The 17,812-nt window shown below is 47.4% G+C and overlaps 1 protein-coding gene across 1 annotated transcript; it reads left to right on the top strand.

The window, feature by feature from the left end:
• Window positions 1-2,163: 2,163 nt before the first annotated feature.
• Window positions 2,164-16,877, top strand: LOC135814986 (nascent polypeptide-associated complex subunit alpha, muscle-specific form-like). Its single transcript, XM_065328196.1, has 15 exons — window positions 2,164-2,495; window positions 4,297-4,348; window positions 4,672-4,757; window positions 5,037-5,073; window positions 5,230-5,292; window positions 5,812-5,847; window positions 6,051-6,194; window positions 7,151-7,221; window positions 7,489-7,910; window positions 8,453-8,553; window positions 9,169-9,283; window positions 9,904-9,959; window positions 12,759-12,905; window positions 13,688-13,785; window positions 15,400-16,877. The coding sequence occupies exons 1-15, from the start codon at window positions 2,434-2,436 to the stop codon at window positions 16,229-16,231; spliced, it is 2,322 nt and encodes a 773-aa protein (XP_065184268.1). The 5' UTR covers window positions 2,164-2,433; the 3' UTR covers window positions 16,232-16,877.
• The last annotated feature ends 935 nt before the right edge of the window (window positions 16,878-17,812 follow it).

Here is a 17,812-nt window from a genome sequence, read left to right as displayed (position 1 = left end):
AATTGCTGCCATCGATGCATGCCAGGCTGGGCGACTTCCATGCACTGCATATTCTTGAAAATCTTGTTGGAGCTGGTAACGCCGGCTCTGCCAGCCGGCCGCAGAACATGGCAATAACATGACCACACCAGTGCGAAACGCTGACGAAAGTATTACTAGTATGCAGCACAGCTGCAGCCACTCCAATATTGCCTAGATCCCGCGGCTGCCTTTTGTCTCACCCGCACCATGTTGCTAATCTAAGAACATCCCGGAGTTGCTATGACTACCGGTGCTGCTCATAACTAACTTCACACGAGTGACCAGGTGACCATGGTGACAGCATACCACACACTCACAGGGTATGCGTTCACGTAGTACCAGCTGTCAATGGCTTTCAGAGTGCCTGCCTGTGTGTTTGATGTTATGGTGATCCCTTGCCTGCCACGAGTTTGGCCTTCCCGGGCAGGATCAATCTTGTCTTCCATAACCCACTCGCCTGGGGCACGCTCTCGTGGAAACTTTATGCGCAAAGTGTACTGACCTTGCTCCGGCAGTGCTTGGAGAAGGGTGAAGGCACGGGCATCTGTCATGCGTGCATCCATGTCGCCCGTCTTCCAAGTCGAGAAGACAAATGCAGCATGATCGTCAACCTGATACTCGTCCTTGGCATCTTGAAGGTAGCCCCGCACATTGTCGGGAGGTAGCACTGGGTGTGCAGCAGGCTTTGATCGAGGTTGAAACTTCGAAGGAGGCCATCAGGGGGCCGGGATGGGCTTTGTCTTCTTGGTACTGGAATGGGCCTTGCCTTGCCCTCTGCTCGACACGGTCGAGCAGCCGGAATTGGCCTGGACTCTGCTGGCAAGCAACTCGTCAATGTAAGCATCCATGTCGGTGGATATACATGTAGGCCGTGTTGAATTACTTCTAAATGAAGGTGGGTATGGGGTCCACTGAACTCTGTGTCATGAGGGCGGCGGACCATGTGACCATGTGACCATGTTGCACTTTTAGTGTATGTGGCTGCTCTTCTTTACCACCTCATCTCAGGTGTTTTACTTAATTGGTTCTCTTCTTTACGAAGTTGTTGTTGATCTTGCTCCTCTTTCGTATTTCCCGGTCCTAACCTTTCTTTATCTTTATCGCCATGGTTGGCTTTCACCCACTCTCCTCACATTGGCTGGTGTTTCCACTGAGTCTTGAGATGACTCACTGAATGAAACAAAAATTAATGTCGATTCAGAGTTGTAGTCTTCGGGGTGCTGGGTCGAATGGTCTTGGTCCGAGGAAGCTGAGACGCTCCCTTCCTCCTTTACTCCCAATCGAACTCGCCACTTCCACCGAAACTGGATGATTGCGCCCTAACGTTACTAGATGATGATTTGTATGCAAAATGTCATTTCGTTCTTATAAAAGCACGGATGACCGCGATTGGCCCATATGTTCCAGTGTTTTGGACGCTGAGCTGAGTCGACTGGTTTTGGTCCGAGAAGGCTGCGATGCAACGTTCGGCGGCCCTTATTCCCAATTGAACATGGTTGAAGAAGCGATCACAATCGAGCATGCCCTATGTGTAAATGATGAGGCCACATATCATATGATATCGAGGACAAGTAACGGTTAGTTAGCCTACACCGTACATTCCTTTTTTTACTAGCCCGTTTTGCTCGCTAGGGTCATTTTGGCTTGAACAGATTTTCTGCTGGGTGCTTTTCCTTCTCTTTATGTGAGACCGCCACGGACAGCGGAGGGGGTGGGCCCATCCGGGGTCCCTGTTTTGCCCCTGTGACGGTGGGGCGCGGGTGGCCTTTGCCCCCCCCCCCCCCTCCCCCGGCTGCTACTGAAGGCCCTATAGCGCCCTAGCCTAGGCCTGGTCGAAATGTCGACCGTTTTACGTGTCGGTTGACCTCAAAAATCCGATCAAATTGGCTACATGTACATGATGTACTGCTACAGTGCTGGCAACTGAAATCCAACCCCCTGGCGGCGCGGCGCGCCGCCCTGGGGTCGGATTTCAGTTGCCAGCACTGTAGTTTGCGCCCCATGCATGGCCATTTGCGCGTGTTCAAAGTCAAACCGGATTTCATTGAGCAGTGACCAGCTAGCTACGTCATGCAGTCAGGGTCTCGATCTCCGGCTGTGTATGTTTCGTACTTCTTTGCGACACAAATGCATTACCAAGATTTTTCATTTCGTTCCCTTTACTTTACTTGGACCAGCTGAGGTTGTCACCATCCTGTACCTCTCCTGTAGCTGTGCGTGTCCTGTGCATGCCATTGTTTGTGACGGAGATCGAGTAGTACTGGTGGTTTTTAGTTCTTCTTCAAGGCGAGCATTTTTTTTGTGAATCCGGCCAGCACGTCTGTCTATTTGCGACTTCGACGAATTTGAAAATATTGATTTTGTCCTGTGTGGCGTAGTGCCAGTGGTGAGAATATTATACCGGCGTCAGCGATGGATCCCGAGGGAGATGAGTCCTCGTCGATCCCCAGTGCTACTGCTTCGCCATCGAATGGGTTAGTTCGTTCTTGTCTCTTCACTGACGAATGCAGCGGGTTTCGATTGGAAAGTAACCAGTGCAAAATTGCATTGAGATTTACATACTTCAAATTGGTGTTGTATGACACAAAATTAACGTAATGATTTAATTGTATGCGGGTATGCTGCAGTTCCTACTGTAGTATGCTGTATCCATTCAAGGGAAGGTAGTGTGTGAAGAGACATGATCTGATTGGCCGTTTGCACTGTGCAACCAATCGAATCATTTTGAACGAATAATATTTAAAGGCAGTGCAGATCCTATAGCTATAGACTGATACTGGTACATTGTTATTGTTAGATAATAATAATAATAATAATAATATCTAATAGGATGATCAAGGTTTATCTAATACTGGTTTTTTAACCAGTGTTAGGTTATATAACACCTTATACATTGTTGTATAACTTTGTACCAGAACTAGTAGTACTGTATGTTAGCAACGAATCTTGTCCTAGTAATGGAGTATTCACGATTTTGTTGATGTGCTTATACGTGCACATTGTGTATGAATTCTTACTGGAGAAAAAGTACAGCCGGCTCCTGATATAACGAACACCATTGTGCTGAAGAATTAGTTCTTTATAAGGCCAAGTAAAAAAAAAAGCTAGATGATCGTCCCCGTCCGCCCCAGTTTTTGTCAGCGCCCCAAGAAATATTTTATTTTTTAAATCGTGAGTTTTTGCCGAAATCGTTGGTTTTTTACCGATCGCGGATGCAGGAAACATGTGCACGCTTTGTTTAATACTTTCTTTACTATATGGACCACATACTACTAGTATATCACAACGTCAGTATCGATCTGCTGAAGAAAGAAAAAGAAAAAAAGAAAAAAAAAGAAAAAAAGAGAAAAAAAACCTTGATGTTGTTGTGTACACTGTGTGCATGAGAGGGTAAAAAGTAAAAAAATAAAAATAAAATCCTCCCGCCCTCCCCAGTAATTTTTTTTACTCGGCCTAACCGAAGTTCGTTATAACAGAAATGCACTCACACTATACAAGCATCAAGTCATGACTGGCAAGTGGCCCATGACAGTATGAGTGTACTTGGCTAACACACGGCCCAACCAGATTTGATTCGTTATAAACGAATTTTTCGCTGTAAAGGGTCAACTTTGTATATAATGGGTTCAAGCAGGGACATGGACAAGGGTTCGCTATATCACAAATATGCGAGTTCATTATAAGTGGAGTTGGCTGTATAAATATTGCAGACGGATAGATGTCTCTCAGTCTGGTACTTCAAGTCTCAGAGAAAGCAGTGGAGGTTGGTGAGGTTTGCCTAAACTTTACTTGATTGCTATGCCTGCACGTCCTCTCAAAAATTTAGAACAAAGCGAGCTGATGATCGCTTCATTGCTGAGTAGAAGTAACAATCAACTCTCCTCAGGTCCTCAGTGATTCGCGAGCCCTAACTTTAGCGAATTTGACTGGTTCGCTATATTCGCTAAGGTTTATGTGTCGCTAAAGTTTGGGGGGTTACATTTGAATATCGGGCAGAATGAAAGGCTCCAAAGTCCACTAAAACAGCCCCGACCGCCACAATAATTGGCACAAAGCGAAAATAGGAACGTAAAAGACTGGACTCGAGACAAATGCGATTGAGTACAGGCTGGCGTGGTGTACCCCCCCCCCCCCCTGTTCCTCGGCACCTGACAGTACTGTTTACGGTGGTGCCAGAAAGGCAAGGGTGGAGCCTTCAATAATTGTGCTGTGTGCGCGCGTGTGTGTGTGTGTGTGCGCGTGCGTGCGTGTGTGTGTCTGTGAAACTCACAACAGGCCCAGTAATACAAACACTGGACCTTGCCTGACATGGTTAGATGCTGCTGAGGTGAGTGATGCTTCTAGTCCTAGCCTCAGCTCCTAAATGTTTGTGATCTATAGACGTTCAGGTACTACCGTATTTGAACTCATATTTGCGATTCAACTGTGCATAGTCATTCTGTTCATTACCTGCACAATTGATGTATGAACTAGTGTCTTGCTGGAGTATTGAGTATTCCTAAGTTGTTACCGGTTGCTATTTACTTACCAACACCGGGCTTGTACACGAAAGGTACCGCTATGCTGCCCTTGCCGGTAACTATCAGAATGTGAACAATTAACGTGAAAGTCAGGTGTAATTATCTGGCGAATCGTGTTTGTTGCTTTCAGGTGGTGCTGCGGGATGTCTCCAGCAAGGGCCTTCACATCACAGAGTTGACAAGTCTGATTTTGGACCGGCGTTTGACCCAGTCGAGGTACGGTGTTGACTTTGGAGTTTCTGTCCTTGTTGCTCTTTAGCCTCAGTGTCTGTATTGCTTTGTGCTACATGTACTTCTACAAGCTTTGCTGAGTAGTTTTAACGTTGCTATTGTATTACAGTATGAGTATACTGAATGCTTGCCACGGCTGCTCCTTTCTATAATAATATGTGTGTGTATGTGTTTGTATGTGCTTGTGTGTGTGTGTGTGTGTGTGTGTGTGTGTGTGTGTGTGTGTGTGTGTGTGTGTATGTGTGTGTGTGTTTGTGTGTTTAGCTCCAAGACTAGCCTGGAAACCCTGCTGTACCGTGAAGTAAGTTGTGGGCTTTCTGCTCAGAGTAGTTTTATGTGTATTGGGTAGTGAATACTTGCTTTTCCTCTGTGAGAATGGTGCTGGGCAAATTTCCATGATTGACATTCTGCTGTGTTTACGTCCTTGGGTGTTTTTTTGTGCCTTTGGCTTGCATAGACCCTCGCTGGGAGTCGTCGTTTCAAGCGCCTTCCCGGAAAGTTAGGCTGGTTTGGCCTACTGGTAAGGAGCCATTCATATTTGCTGCCATTTTCTGCACACAGGTACAACATGTAGCTTTTCCAGGCAATCTTGCTGGCACATTGGACTCTGCACACAGACTGCACATGAAAATGTACAACACACACGCACGCACACGCGCGCGCGCGCACACACACACACACACACACACACACACACACACACGCACAACAGGTGTGCTACTGGCCAGACCCCTCTCCCCTCATGTCAGTGTTACTTTTAAACAAGAACAGAAACAGCAGCAGCATTGTATTGCTATTGACTAGTGTTTATCCTAGTTTGCTAGATTTCTGAACATGTATTCCCATGGCTGAGAGCAGTAGTTGGATAATGAGATTAATGTCACCCTCCTGGCATCAGTCAGGCTCCTCACAACCTCACAATACACTGTATTCGAATAGTGCCACTGTGTTTATCCCTTTGCTCTGTGTGCACTTGTTGTTGTTGTTATTGTTGTTGTTGTTGTTGTTGTTGTTGTTTTTACAAATATGTCTTGTTCAGACTGAAGAAGAGCGGCAGGAAGCCATATTGAAAGAGGTATGTTTGCACGCACAGCTACAGTACTCATGTTGACCTCAATGAACCAGGGTGAAGCGCTTACTTGTGAACTGAGCCTAATGATCAGGTTTGAGCATGCTAGTACATCATGACAATCATAACCACGATGTACTTCCATGTCTGCACCATTAACGAACTGGCTTTTTCCCCGTGGCTCTTTGTCTTTCTGTTTTGTATTCAAGGGGGAAGAGAAGCCAGGGACGGTGGCACGCAAGCGCAAACACACTCAAGAGGAGAGCGATGAAGAAGAGGAAGATTCTGAAACGGTGGAGATGGAGCGGCAGAAGTACCGCTTGCTCCGTCGTGCTGTCAAGGAGTTTGTCTTTGTAAGCTCCACGGTGTGTGTGTGTGCATGTATGCATGGGGCGGGTGTTTTACTTGCAGAAAGGCCGTGGTTGAGGCTGAACAATACTAAAACCTTTCGTTTCAACAACTATCATTTGCCCTGATTTTTTCATGAAGAATGATGAAGTTTAGAACAACGGGGCAGTGAGAAATGGAGAGGCCTCGCACTGGGGAGTCGTAAAGCACCGTGCTATGTTTAGCAACTCCCTGCTTCACAATGATAGCAGTAGGGTGTAGTTGTCTCACAGTGCAGGCAGACAGGCTGCACAGGCTGGATGCTCACTCAGGGAGATGCATGGAATGACAGCTAAGGCCCAATGAAGTGAACTTGTCCCTGAAATGCGAGCAAAGCTGAACCATGTTTTGAAGATGCTGTGTCAGATGCGGTGACCGTGTTCTGAAGCCAGCTGCTCGCCAAGAAGCGCTTCTCAGCTTCGCCACTCGGGACTTGACTTTTGGATCGTCTCACATGAGTTTGTTATAACCAAGTCAATAGAGTGTTATAACCAAGTCAATAGGCAGTTGTCTAAGAACCTCAGGCTGCGTATAGTGCTCTAACTCCGTCCAGAGGGCTGAGCCAGTAGTGCATGGATGCTGTCTGATGAGTGTTTCTCAACACGAAACTATGAGTAGCGGCAGAAAAAGACCTGGTTGTGGCATTGCTGTGTGAGTAACCCAGTCAATATGTATGTAAAGGATGGTGCTTGTATTCGGGACCTGAAAACTAGGGTGTCTTAGCGTGGGTTCGTCTTACCGAGTTAACCTGTACTGCTTTTCGAAGTTATCACTTCTGGCTGTGTTTTTTTGCCTGCTTGCTAGATTATTACTACATGCACATGTATTTCAAGAACACATGCTCTGTTTCTTTTTTCATGTAGAGGAGTTTGTTTCTCGCCCGTTGTGAATTTGTGGATACATCGTTTATTTTGTCTTGTAGGAGAACAAAGCCTTGTCAGGTCAACATCAAATCTTGGAAGAGAAACTGGGACGTGCGAAAGCTGAAAGAAGGTACAGTGTGCGCTATGTACTTACTAGTTATAGATCTTTGTAGTTTTTGACCAGACTTTTGCACTATTGCTATCAGCATTTTGACTTTATTTTTGCATTTCGCAGGTTTAGGGTTTTATGGTTTACTTTGTGCCGTCATCCAGAGAACACCTTGCAGGGAAAGAACTTTGACATATCACTATTCACACTCTTCTCCTATGATGGTTGTAGCATTTTCCTTCTACTATACATTTTTTGACTATAATGCTGCACGCTTTGTTTACACAGGTACTTACTGCGGCGGCTACTCAGCTATGAGAGCGGTGATGTCAAGGCACCCATCATTCTGAAGGGCAAGCGGTCAGTCGACCGGCACACGCAGCGGGCACAGAACGAAGCCAATGCGGCTCCACCCCCGCCACCTCCGCCACCACCGCCTCCGCCAAGCAACACGCCGGCACTCATGCCCAAGCTCGACTACGCAGCGGTGCTTGCTGGCACGGCACCGACCTCTTCCCCTCGTCGCTCACTTCCGACCTCCATGGTGCAGAATCACACGGCGCCACTGGCTATGCCGTCACCACCCCACTTAGGTGGTCATGAGCGATTGCCTTCGAAGCCAAAGCTTGCATCAGCATCACGGCCTTTGTCGGCTGGCTCGCCACTGACCAAGCCAGCATCTGCAGCGAAGGAGCCCAGATCTAGAAAAGGTCAGTTGGATAGTAGGGCCTGTACCATTGTTATAATTATGTTCTTGTGTTGGTTGCGGATGGCGAGATGCGTGTGCGCGCCTCGTTGTCTTGATGCCGAAGGTTGGTTGCGGATGGCGAGGTGGGTGTGCACGCCTTGTCTTGATGCCGACGGTTGGTTGCGGATGGCGAGATGGGCGTGCACGCCTGGTTGTCTTGATGCCGAAGAGCAAGTCTGACTGTGAGATGTTGTGGACCTGAGAGCTCTGCGTTGCTCTACCATTCTTGCTCTATGGTGATGTTGAACCTGACCAGTGTAGTAGTATAGTAGCTTGTCTTCACTGACTGGCTTTGCCACCATCATTGTGACGGTGGCTTTTGATCCACATCCACGCACGCGCGTGCACACACACACACACACAAGCGCATGCGCGCTCATGCGCACACATTGCATCTTCCAGGCTGGAATTCTGTACAAGTTAATGACTGGTGTGTTTGTGTGCGTGTGCTTGCGTGTGTGTGTGTGTAACTGCACTGTGCAATGTTGGTTTTCACTTTCGCAGATGAAACACCTGTGCCAGAGAAATTGCCGCCAGTGAAGAAAATGACCGCAGCAGCGCAGGCTCGTGCAGCTAAGGCAGCCGCCGCAGCAAGTGCAAAGAAGGTAAGCGCATGTGCTTGGTGTTTCCGCATTGAAACATTGGAGTGGGGTCAGATTCTAGTCTTTTTTCTTTCTTTAGAAGGTCAAGTCGTTTAATTAATTGACTTGGGGCAGTTTGCTGCACACCACATTTCACATGCACAGATGTTTGCCACCCATTTTTGACAAGTGTCATCACCTGTGTTGCCACACCTGCCGACATATCAGTAGCCTGCCGATTTCTGAGGCATGTCACGACCTGCCGACAATTGACCTCCTGCCGACAACAGCCATGAAAGTGTTCAAGTTTGACCTTATGCATGGTTTAGGAGTCATGATCCAGATTTTTGACTTTTACTGCGCATCACGAGTGTTTCCATAGCTCTCTCCTGAGGCGCTAAGCAAAATCATCATCCGTCTCGGGGAAAACCGGCAAACTCAGCCTGAGTGTCACGCAAAACCGTGAAATTGTTTTCTTATCAGTGCCGCATGTGTGTGTATCGAGGTCTCTATTTGGGGGGGGGGGGGGGTCCGGGGGCAAAGCCCGCGGATGATGCATTTTATTTTTTCATGCTACTGATATTTGGCTAGAATGATGTGGCAACACTGCATCACTGTCTTGTTCGTTGTTCTTGCCAGGCCCCTCCGCCACCAGTACAGGCTCCAGCTGAAACCACAGGCGTTGGGAAGTCCAAGCGAAAGAAGCCTGGAATGGTCCGGAAGCGCATTCAACCTATTCCGGTTCATCCGAATGGTACGTTTTTGACATGGAAGTGCGACTGGACATGCCATGTGCATTGCATCGGTACTTGCACCTTGCTAACAGTTATTAGTGAACGTATTGCAACAGTAAATCATTTACATGTACCTGTGTTCCTGGCATCTTGCCAGTTAGTGACCCACATGGCACGTACCAGTTGTTCGTATCAACGTTGAACTCATAGCCTGCTTGACGGTCATAGGGGATTGGAAAGTGCTGGTCAGCTGAAACGTTTGTTTTGCTGTCTCTATACAAATCTATTCCAGGGTGGGTGTACTTCAAAATTCGTATGTTACACTTGGTGCAGCTGCTTAGACCTGTTGCCCTGCCAGTCAGTAGCTTAACTCCATGTCAGACGTACTGTTACACTGGCCTGAGCTGAGCTCCATAGCTCAAGGCATCAAGGCCTGCTCGGGTAGGTTATTGTTGACCTGCACTGTCTGTGTATGGTGCTGTGGAACATATGCTTGTTCAATGCTGCTAGTGTGAATCACTACTAGAACAAACCTTTAGTGCAGCCTCAGCGCTGCCTATACCTCTTTTTTTTTTAATCATTTCTTCTGATCCAGTTTTCTGATATTGCTGAGTGTTGGTCTGGTTTGTTGGTGTTGTAGGCCTCCCCATCTTTCCTATCTCCCTTGGTGGTCTCACTGTACGCAATTTGGGCAAGGTAATTTGTCTAGTGCTTGATATGCATACATACTTTATAATACTGTGTGTCTGCCGCCTCTAACCAGATAATATCAGTTTTTGTTATCTGGTTAGAAGCAGATGTGTTCAACTACTATTATTCATGACACATACGGGTACCTGGTAATACTACGTCAGGAGTACTAGCTATGTAATATGGTACTAAGAACTATTCAATGTTCTCCCCAGACCATTATTCCCAGCCAGCCAAGCACACAAAATTCCAAACTTTTTCCAAACCAATTTCAAGAATTTCCAAGCCCACGAACAGCAGTTTTTGGTTTGAACTTGAAGGTGGACCACCTCTGGTCCTCAAGACTCAACAGAAAAGACTGCGACAGAGAGAAGAGAGGGAGAGAGACTCTCTCTCTCTCTCTCAGAGATGAACTATGGATACATCATTAATAAACACCATAACGACTGACAGCAGCAACAGAAAAGCCGTGAACTGACAGCTGATAAAATTTATTTGATACGTAATGATTTAATAGGAAATAAAACGATTACATTCAAAAGTGAACGCATGTTATATCCCACGTGATCTCCACTATACCGGCGCTGAAAGCATTGTGAATGGTGTGGAAACCACAGTTTCCAGCCCTGAACAGCTTGTCGTCCGCATCAGCTTTCAGACGATCACTCAACAAGTCGAACACCTTCCAATTCACACTGGGGCCATCCATGGATACTTGTAGCAACCCACCCAAGCCCAGAGACTGACAGCTGTCAAGCAGCTCGTTCACCAAGCTCTCCGCGTGTGCGTGACCCAGAAACTTGGATGTGAAGTAACGGGTCGAGACACGATCTCCATTCCAATCACGGACCAGGACGTCCAGCTGTTTCGACTGCGTTACGTAGTTTCGGCTTTTGTCAAAATAGGACTACATGGTCATTGTTCTTCACGTTTGACAGCAGCAGCGACTCGAAATACGGTGTGAGCCCGAACTTTGCCAGGTAATTGCATTTCCGTTTGCTGCAAGAAAACTTAGCAGCTATTCCGCTGTCAGGAAACATCTTCTGAAGAAGAGCTCTGGACTTGAACGATTGTTGCTTAGGACGATGTTCAGAGCCCTGTAGATCTCCACAGAGAGCGTTTGCGTAGTTGTAACACTGTTGCAGTTGCGAAGGTTCGGCATTGCAGCAGAAGACTTAACCGAGGACGTAGGAGAATGAGACAATGGCAAGAAGTTGGCAATGAATAAGCCAGATCAAAGCTTCGCTCGCTCGGCGTGCTTTTTGCTGGTCATATGGCTGACCAACACAGCATCTCCCATGGAGCCCAGCTCGATATCCTTGCTGCAGAGTTTGCAGCGGGCCTTGTGCCGATTGGTCGGCATGGGGGCAATCCAAGAGCGATACTTCTCTTGGTTTAACCATTTGTCCGAGAAGGCACAGGCAAGCATGACGGCTACACGAAATATATACACTAAACGCACAACTACTACTACTTTCACTACAAGGCCAACATGTTGTGTCTCTTGTTTGACACTCTTAGAAACCAGGATCACGCACGCCCAGACTCAGTGTTAAACCAGAGCTGGTGTCACGGACATATTGCCGGAGAAATTGCACAGCTATACAATCAAGAATACAATAGGAACAGAAGAGACGGAAACTACAGACTACATTGGTGAAGAACTCTCTAAAAACCGAAAATGAAAAATAACCACGAGGCAGAAAAAAGAACACTAAACGCACTACTACTACTATTTTCACTACAAGACACAAGTGACAACTCGACTCGTCAACCACACGTCACAACAGAAAACCTAATACGGTGGCTCACCGGCAACTGATATCACTGCATATATCCCAGGGGGTGAATTTATCCGGTATCGCATCGAAGTCTGCGATGCAAAATCAATCAAGTGCGACTCGCAGAAAACTGCGCTACATACAGGCTGTCCATGACTATCTTGCACTGTCAAATAACACGGCTACAAAATGCATGGTAGGTAGTACAGGTACTCTCAATCTGCATGCATATGATGCATGCGTACCACACGCGCGCGCAAGGTGGAAGCATTACCGTAAAAGTCCGTAAATAAGTACGTATTTACTTTCGAATTTAGTGACCACACCCGTACTAACTTTCGGGCGGGTACTGACTTTCGGGCACGAACTAACTTTCGGACCTGACTTGTGTGTAGTGGAGAAGTCATTTTCATGTCGATGTACATGCTACGTGCTGCATGTGCGCATCGTACCGGTACTTATTTCGGGCAGTATGTTTATCGGGCTTGACTTGACTTCAACAGACAGAAAAAAGAATGACGGGGGTATTTCTTTCGGACAGGTACTTATTTACGGACTTTTGCGGTACATTTTGTAGATGGGTTTTCAGAAATTGCTCTCAAGAACGACCATGTAGTAAACACTAGTGAACTTTCCAAGAAAAGTGCTAATGAAAAATCAAAGACTGCCGCGCAATTGAGTTTTATAGCAAGAACTGCTATGCAAAAAAAGTGACAGTAAATTCATCTCTGCAACCCTTGCTGTCCCGACTACAAAGAATCAAAGTATATCCGGCTTTTGCCAAAATGTCTGTCTTTCTATATGCCTGATGTGCGTGTATTTGGTGTGTATTTGGTGTGTATGGTGTGTGTATGGTGTGTGGGTATGTGTGTGTGTGGGCATGTGTGTGTGTGTGTGGGGGGGGGGGGGGGGGGGTATGTGCATGTTTGTGTATGGTGTGTGTGTGTGTGTGTGCACTCATGTGTGTGCACTCATGTGTGTTCATATGCATACGTGTATGCCTGTCTGTCTTCCAATCTCCCAGGTTGTGCACAATAGGCCGAGTTTCTATTCAGAGCGTTACATCTGGCCAGTTGGCTTCACCAGCACTCGCTTCTATCCCAGTATGAAGAATCCCGAGACTCGTGCTCTGTACACGTGCAGTATCCGTGACAATGGTGATGCTCCCGTGGTAAGTAGGTGGACTGCTGTTTCCCTTGTGTACTGTCCATGGTAAGAGTCTCACTTGCGTAGAGTTATGACTGTGCTTGGCGCAGCACTGGGGTAAGATATCTTCAGGCAGGCAGGAATAGCAATGTGTTAATGTGTATGTACTTGCAACGAGCGATTCGTGGCACATTTTTTTCAGACACGTAATTGTGACAGACCGCGTACAGTATGCACTGACACAATACATATGATAAATACTTATTACTTAGTATCGTGCAACACATGGATCCGCTGCTGTTCCTCGGCTAGAGATCGCCCGCACGCGCGCTATACCGGGTGCCTCTCCAAGCTGCTCGATCCTGGGCCATCATGGAGAGTTCGTCAAGATGGTACACATACCTGTAGTTTTGGTGTATCAGGGGCCCAGAATTGGCGAATGCTCTATAGTACAACACGACATGTCTCTCCAAATGGTATGGTTCAGTGCAAGTATCCCTTAGCATCCTGTAGAAATGTATGGTTATTGTCTGTGTGTGTGTGTGTGTGTGTGTGTGTGTGTGTGTGTGTGTGTGTGTGTGTAGGGATTCACTGGCCAGAAAAAGTCACTTCAAATAGCTGTATGGTGTAGACCAGGCTGAATAGTGACGGTCAATTCTTCAGCCTTGCAAGCTGTTGAATGGTGCAATCCCAGCACAAGTTGCTATGGCTTCTGCCGTAGCATTGCTATCATCGCCTCCGGCGATGGGCGTCAAAGGTCAAGGTCAAAGGTGTGTGTGTGTGTGTGTTGGATTTTAATCTGTGCAGTTTGAGATGGTTGGTGATGATGATCCAAAGAACGTAATATCTGCTCCGTCAGCTACAGCCTGCCTGTGTTTGGTGCTGACCGCGGTCAACAAAGCAAGGTGGGCTATGTGTGTGTGTGTGTGTGTGTGTGTGTGTGTGTGTGTGTGTGTGTGTGTGTGTGTTGTGTGTGTGTGTGTGTGTGTGTGTGTGTGTGTGTGTGTGTGTGTGTGTGTGTGTGTGTGTGTGTGCTCGGCTGCTTGAAGGTGTATTGTTGTACCTACCACCTTTGTTGGTTTCAGGGTTCATATACTTTCTGTTTGAAGTATACATACCTGTTAACCATGGACTGCTTCTGGCTAGATTAACTCTTGTGTAATCAATGGTGCTAGTGAAGCTTATATCAGATCCACTCTGATTTAGCCACCCACACTAGTACCAAGTATTACCTTCACTGGGTGCAGGGGTACCTGCAGTTTGATCCCGGGACGGATACCCTGATGCCGTCAATCCTTTTTCTGCACCTTGTCCTCACCCACTTACTGAGGTGTGGTGAGCCCATAAGTGGGATCATTTCAAGTCCACCCTAGTTTGGGGATTTCAGGGGGTGTCGGCGGTTGGGTGGTTCAATGGCCAATTGAGTCATCTTTCCAAGATTCCTTTTGAGTCTCTCTCCCCTCTCCCGGGGAGACCCACGTGACCAGTTTTGGCAGTGAGCAAGTACAAGTACAAGTGTGTGTGTGTGTGTGTGTGTGTGTGTGTGTGTGTGTGTGTGTGTGTGTGTGTGTGTGTGTGTGTGTATGGCTTCGCCAGTTGTGTCGATTTGACAGTTATCTGGCGCTTGTCTTGATCTGTTTCAATCAGAATCAGATCCGCTAACATTGCTATATTAAAAGAGAAAATCTGTGGGTGCACATCCAGTGTATTTGCAGATCTGCGTGCTTCCCTTGTGACGGGCGTATACATGGTACATGGTGTGTGTGTGTGTGTGTCGGAAGGCTACCTTCTTGCCAAAGCATTTGGAAGTTGGACTAGTTTCGGCTCCACAATCCAGTGTGTTGCTACTGTAGTATTATAGCCTTCATGGCTGAGGTTGTTGGTATGTCTGTTGGCTCTGGGTTCCCAGTACTCAGTAGCTGAGGCTGGTTGGTAAAGTAACTCCAATTTCACTTCAAGGTACCAGTGCATCTAGTGTCTGCTTCTATCAAAGCAGCATGCCGTCTATACTGGTTACCCCAGCAAGTGTAGGGTGTGCATAGGTAACTGTCTTGGCCGTTTTATGCCGATGTACTCCGTGTGGTGTAGACCAGGGGTGCATTGGTGGTCGATTCACATGGCTTCGCCAGTTGTGTGGATTAGACAGTTATCTGGCGCAAGTCTTGATCTGTCTCATTCAGATCTTGTTCGCTATCGTTGATATAAGAGAAAATCTGTGGGTGCACATCCAGTGCATTTGCAGATTTGCGCGCTTCTCTTGCGACGGGCGTGTACATGGTGTGTGTGTGTGTGTGTGTGTGTGTGTGTGTGTGTGTGTGTGTGTGTGTGAGAGAGAGAGACAGAGAGACAGAGAAAGAGAGAGAGAGAGAGAGAGAGAGAGAGAGAGAGAGAGAGAGAGAGAGAGAGAGAGAAATTGAGGGGGGTAGCATGCTGCCAGTCCCTGTCAGGATGTGTACCATTGAAGTCCTTTACCTGAATGCTTTCCTTCGTCTCATGCTGTTCTTGTTGTGTGCTTTTAGGTCCAAGGAAGCAACAAACACTGGATCCGGACCGGAGTTTTTCGGCTTTTCACACCCCACCATCATGAACCTTATCCAGCATTTACCCGGTGCAGAGAAGTGCCGCAAGTACCAGTGGGCAGAGTTTGATCCGCCACGCAAGGTCAAGGAGAACGCCAAGCATTCGTTTGGTGATGGTGTGCCGTCCGACCTGCGCATGCACCCGATACCATCGAGCGGCGGTGCCATCGCTGCCAGTGCTGTTCCCTACCCCAGAGGTTCTGGCAAGGCAGCAGCAGCAGCTGCGGCTCGTGCCAACCCTGGAAATGCGCTTCAGTACCCGAGGGGTGCAAGTAAGGCTGCCGGTAAGACCTATCAAGCTCGTGCAGCGCCTGCGCCTGTGTATGCCAAGCCTGCGCCTACAGCTGGTATGCCGGTCTCAGCCGCATCAGGTGACGACTCTGGCAGTGGCAGCGAGAGCGGGTCCTCCTACTACTCCGACTCCAGCGGTAGCGAAAGCGGCTCCGACTCGGAGAGCGAAGCTGCACCTGCTATCGTGTCACAACAACAGCACGCAGCAGCAGCCGGGGCTGCAGGCTATCACCAGCAGCCACAAGTGTGGCATGGCAATCGCCCAGTTCCTGCTGCCCATTCGTACCAGTCCGGCCAAGCTGCTTCAAGGCCGTCACACGCCCAATTCCTGCCGCAGCGTGGTCCTTCTAACAGTGGCTACATGCCGCAGATGGCCGTCATGGCCAACCAGCAGCCCCAGTACGAATCCTCCGAGTCATCTTCATCTTCGGGAAGCGGCTCCTCTGAGAATGAGTCGAGCAGTTCCGAGGGCGAGGAGTAGCCTGTATGGAGTCGGTACGTACACGTAGATCGCTAGGTTGTAGTATGTATATTTTGTTGACAACATGATGTGTCCCCTTTTTCCTCGGGCGCCTTTTATCGCGCTGCCGTAGTTGATTTTTAACTGCTTTCTTCTGTTCTCTTGCTGCCTCTGTTGACCTGATTTTGGCGTTACCCGTGCAGTGCCTTCTTCTTGCTTGTATAGCTGTATTTTATCTAGACCTCAGTTCACACTGACTTCATATCATCGCATCCAATCGCTGTTCCTTGTTTAGTGCTTGCAAAGCTGTTAGGTCTGAGTTCAAATTCTCCAAAATATTTTCTTGTACGTGGACGTGTCTCTCGCTTATCAATCCGAAGTATGAAACCTTATGCCTCAAAGTCAGACCTGTTGTTGCATACACTATTTTTTCGTGCAATTAATGTGTCGTTCCTTCGTTCGCCTTGTCGCTTTACAAGCACATCCTGGCTTCCAACTGTCCTGCTTCTGCCATAGTTCTGCTTTTGTTTTCACACCTTCACAACTGTTTTTGGTTTGCTTGTGAAATTTTATCATCAATACTTCGAAATTATCCAGTGCTCTGAAATCTGAAGTGCATTATTGCATAGGAACATGAGAAATACAGAGACCCAATTGCCTTCGTGTAGCCCAAATTGTCCTCATTGCAAAGAACAATAAGTACAGGTGCGGCCAAAGAAATCGGATCCACGAGCCAAAGTAGCGCCGTCTTTTCATTTCAGTTACATCATGCACAGTCCGATAAAATATCTGAGGTGCTAGGGGCATGCACCATGGCACTGCTTTCGGCACATGGGTCGGATTTTTTTGGTCACGCCTGTATGATGTCCTAGCTCATTTCCCTGATGATTTCGCAGTGACAGGTGTTGTTTATACAGATCTACTGGCCCTGGTTAGTACGACATCGATTTCCCGGTGCACATATTATTGGGACCTTGAGCCTTTGTCGTCGAGCCTATCTGTCCCCGGGGAAAATTGCGGAAAAAATCGCAAAAAACGCGGAGAAAAACGCGGCATAATATGGCATAATTTGCGGTGAATTTGCGATAAATATGCGGTGAATAATATTGATGTGCGGCAATTTTCAGTGAGTATGTAGTGAAATCAATCAGTTACAAGTCTTTGGTGTAAGCACTCGTCATATTTGAGTAAAAAGCCGCCACGATGAGACTATAGACGTTGCTGACCGAACAGTGCACTGTGTGTACGTGTTAGGCCTTAGCGGATAATGCCGGCAGAAAAATTGGCAGAATTCGGTACCTTTTCTGGTAAGTTTCATGCATGTTTGGTATGTGGATAAAGAAATGGAGCAGAATTCGAGGAATTGCCCGCCATAAGGTTTGTATGGTTCTGCCAATTTCGGTGCAAAAAAGCAGAATCTGCCACCTTTTCGAGCATTATCCGCCAAGGCCTAGTACGTGTAGTGCAACAAAAAAGTTCAAAAAACGCGGGAAAATCGCGGAAAACGCGGTCTTTTAAAAAATCGCAAAAAACGCGGAAAAAACGCGGCCGCGGAATCGCAATTTTCCCCGGGCCGGGGACAGGCCTATGTAGCGATAGCGC

Source organism: Sycon ciliatum, chromosome 4, assembly GCF_964019385.1.
Source record: "Sycon ciliatum chromosome 4, ocSycCili1.1, whole genome shotgun sequence".
NCBI lineage: Eukaryota > Metazoa > Porifera > Calcarea > Leucosolenida > Sycettidae > Sycon > Sycon ciliatum.
Note: the sequence above shows the minus strand (reverse complement) of the source record. Positions and strands in the feature narration are given on the sequence as shown.

Excerpts from the sequence above, each read along its gene's own strand:
- LOC135814986 (XM_065328196.1), top strand. The coding sequence starts at position 2,434 with ATGGATCCCGAGGGAGATGAGTCCTCGTCGATCCCCAGTGCTACTGCT. Across the intron at positions 4,349-4,671 it reads CATGGTTAGATGCTGCTGAG|GTGGTGCTGCGGGATGTCTC; the intron begins GTGAGTGATGCT and ends TGTTGCTTTCAG. Across the intron at positions 5,293-5,811 it reads TAGGCTGGTTTGGCCTACTG|ACTGAAGAAGAGCGGCAGGA; the intron begins GTAAGGAGCCAT and ends TGTCTTGTTCAG.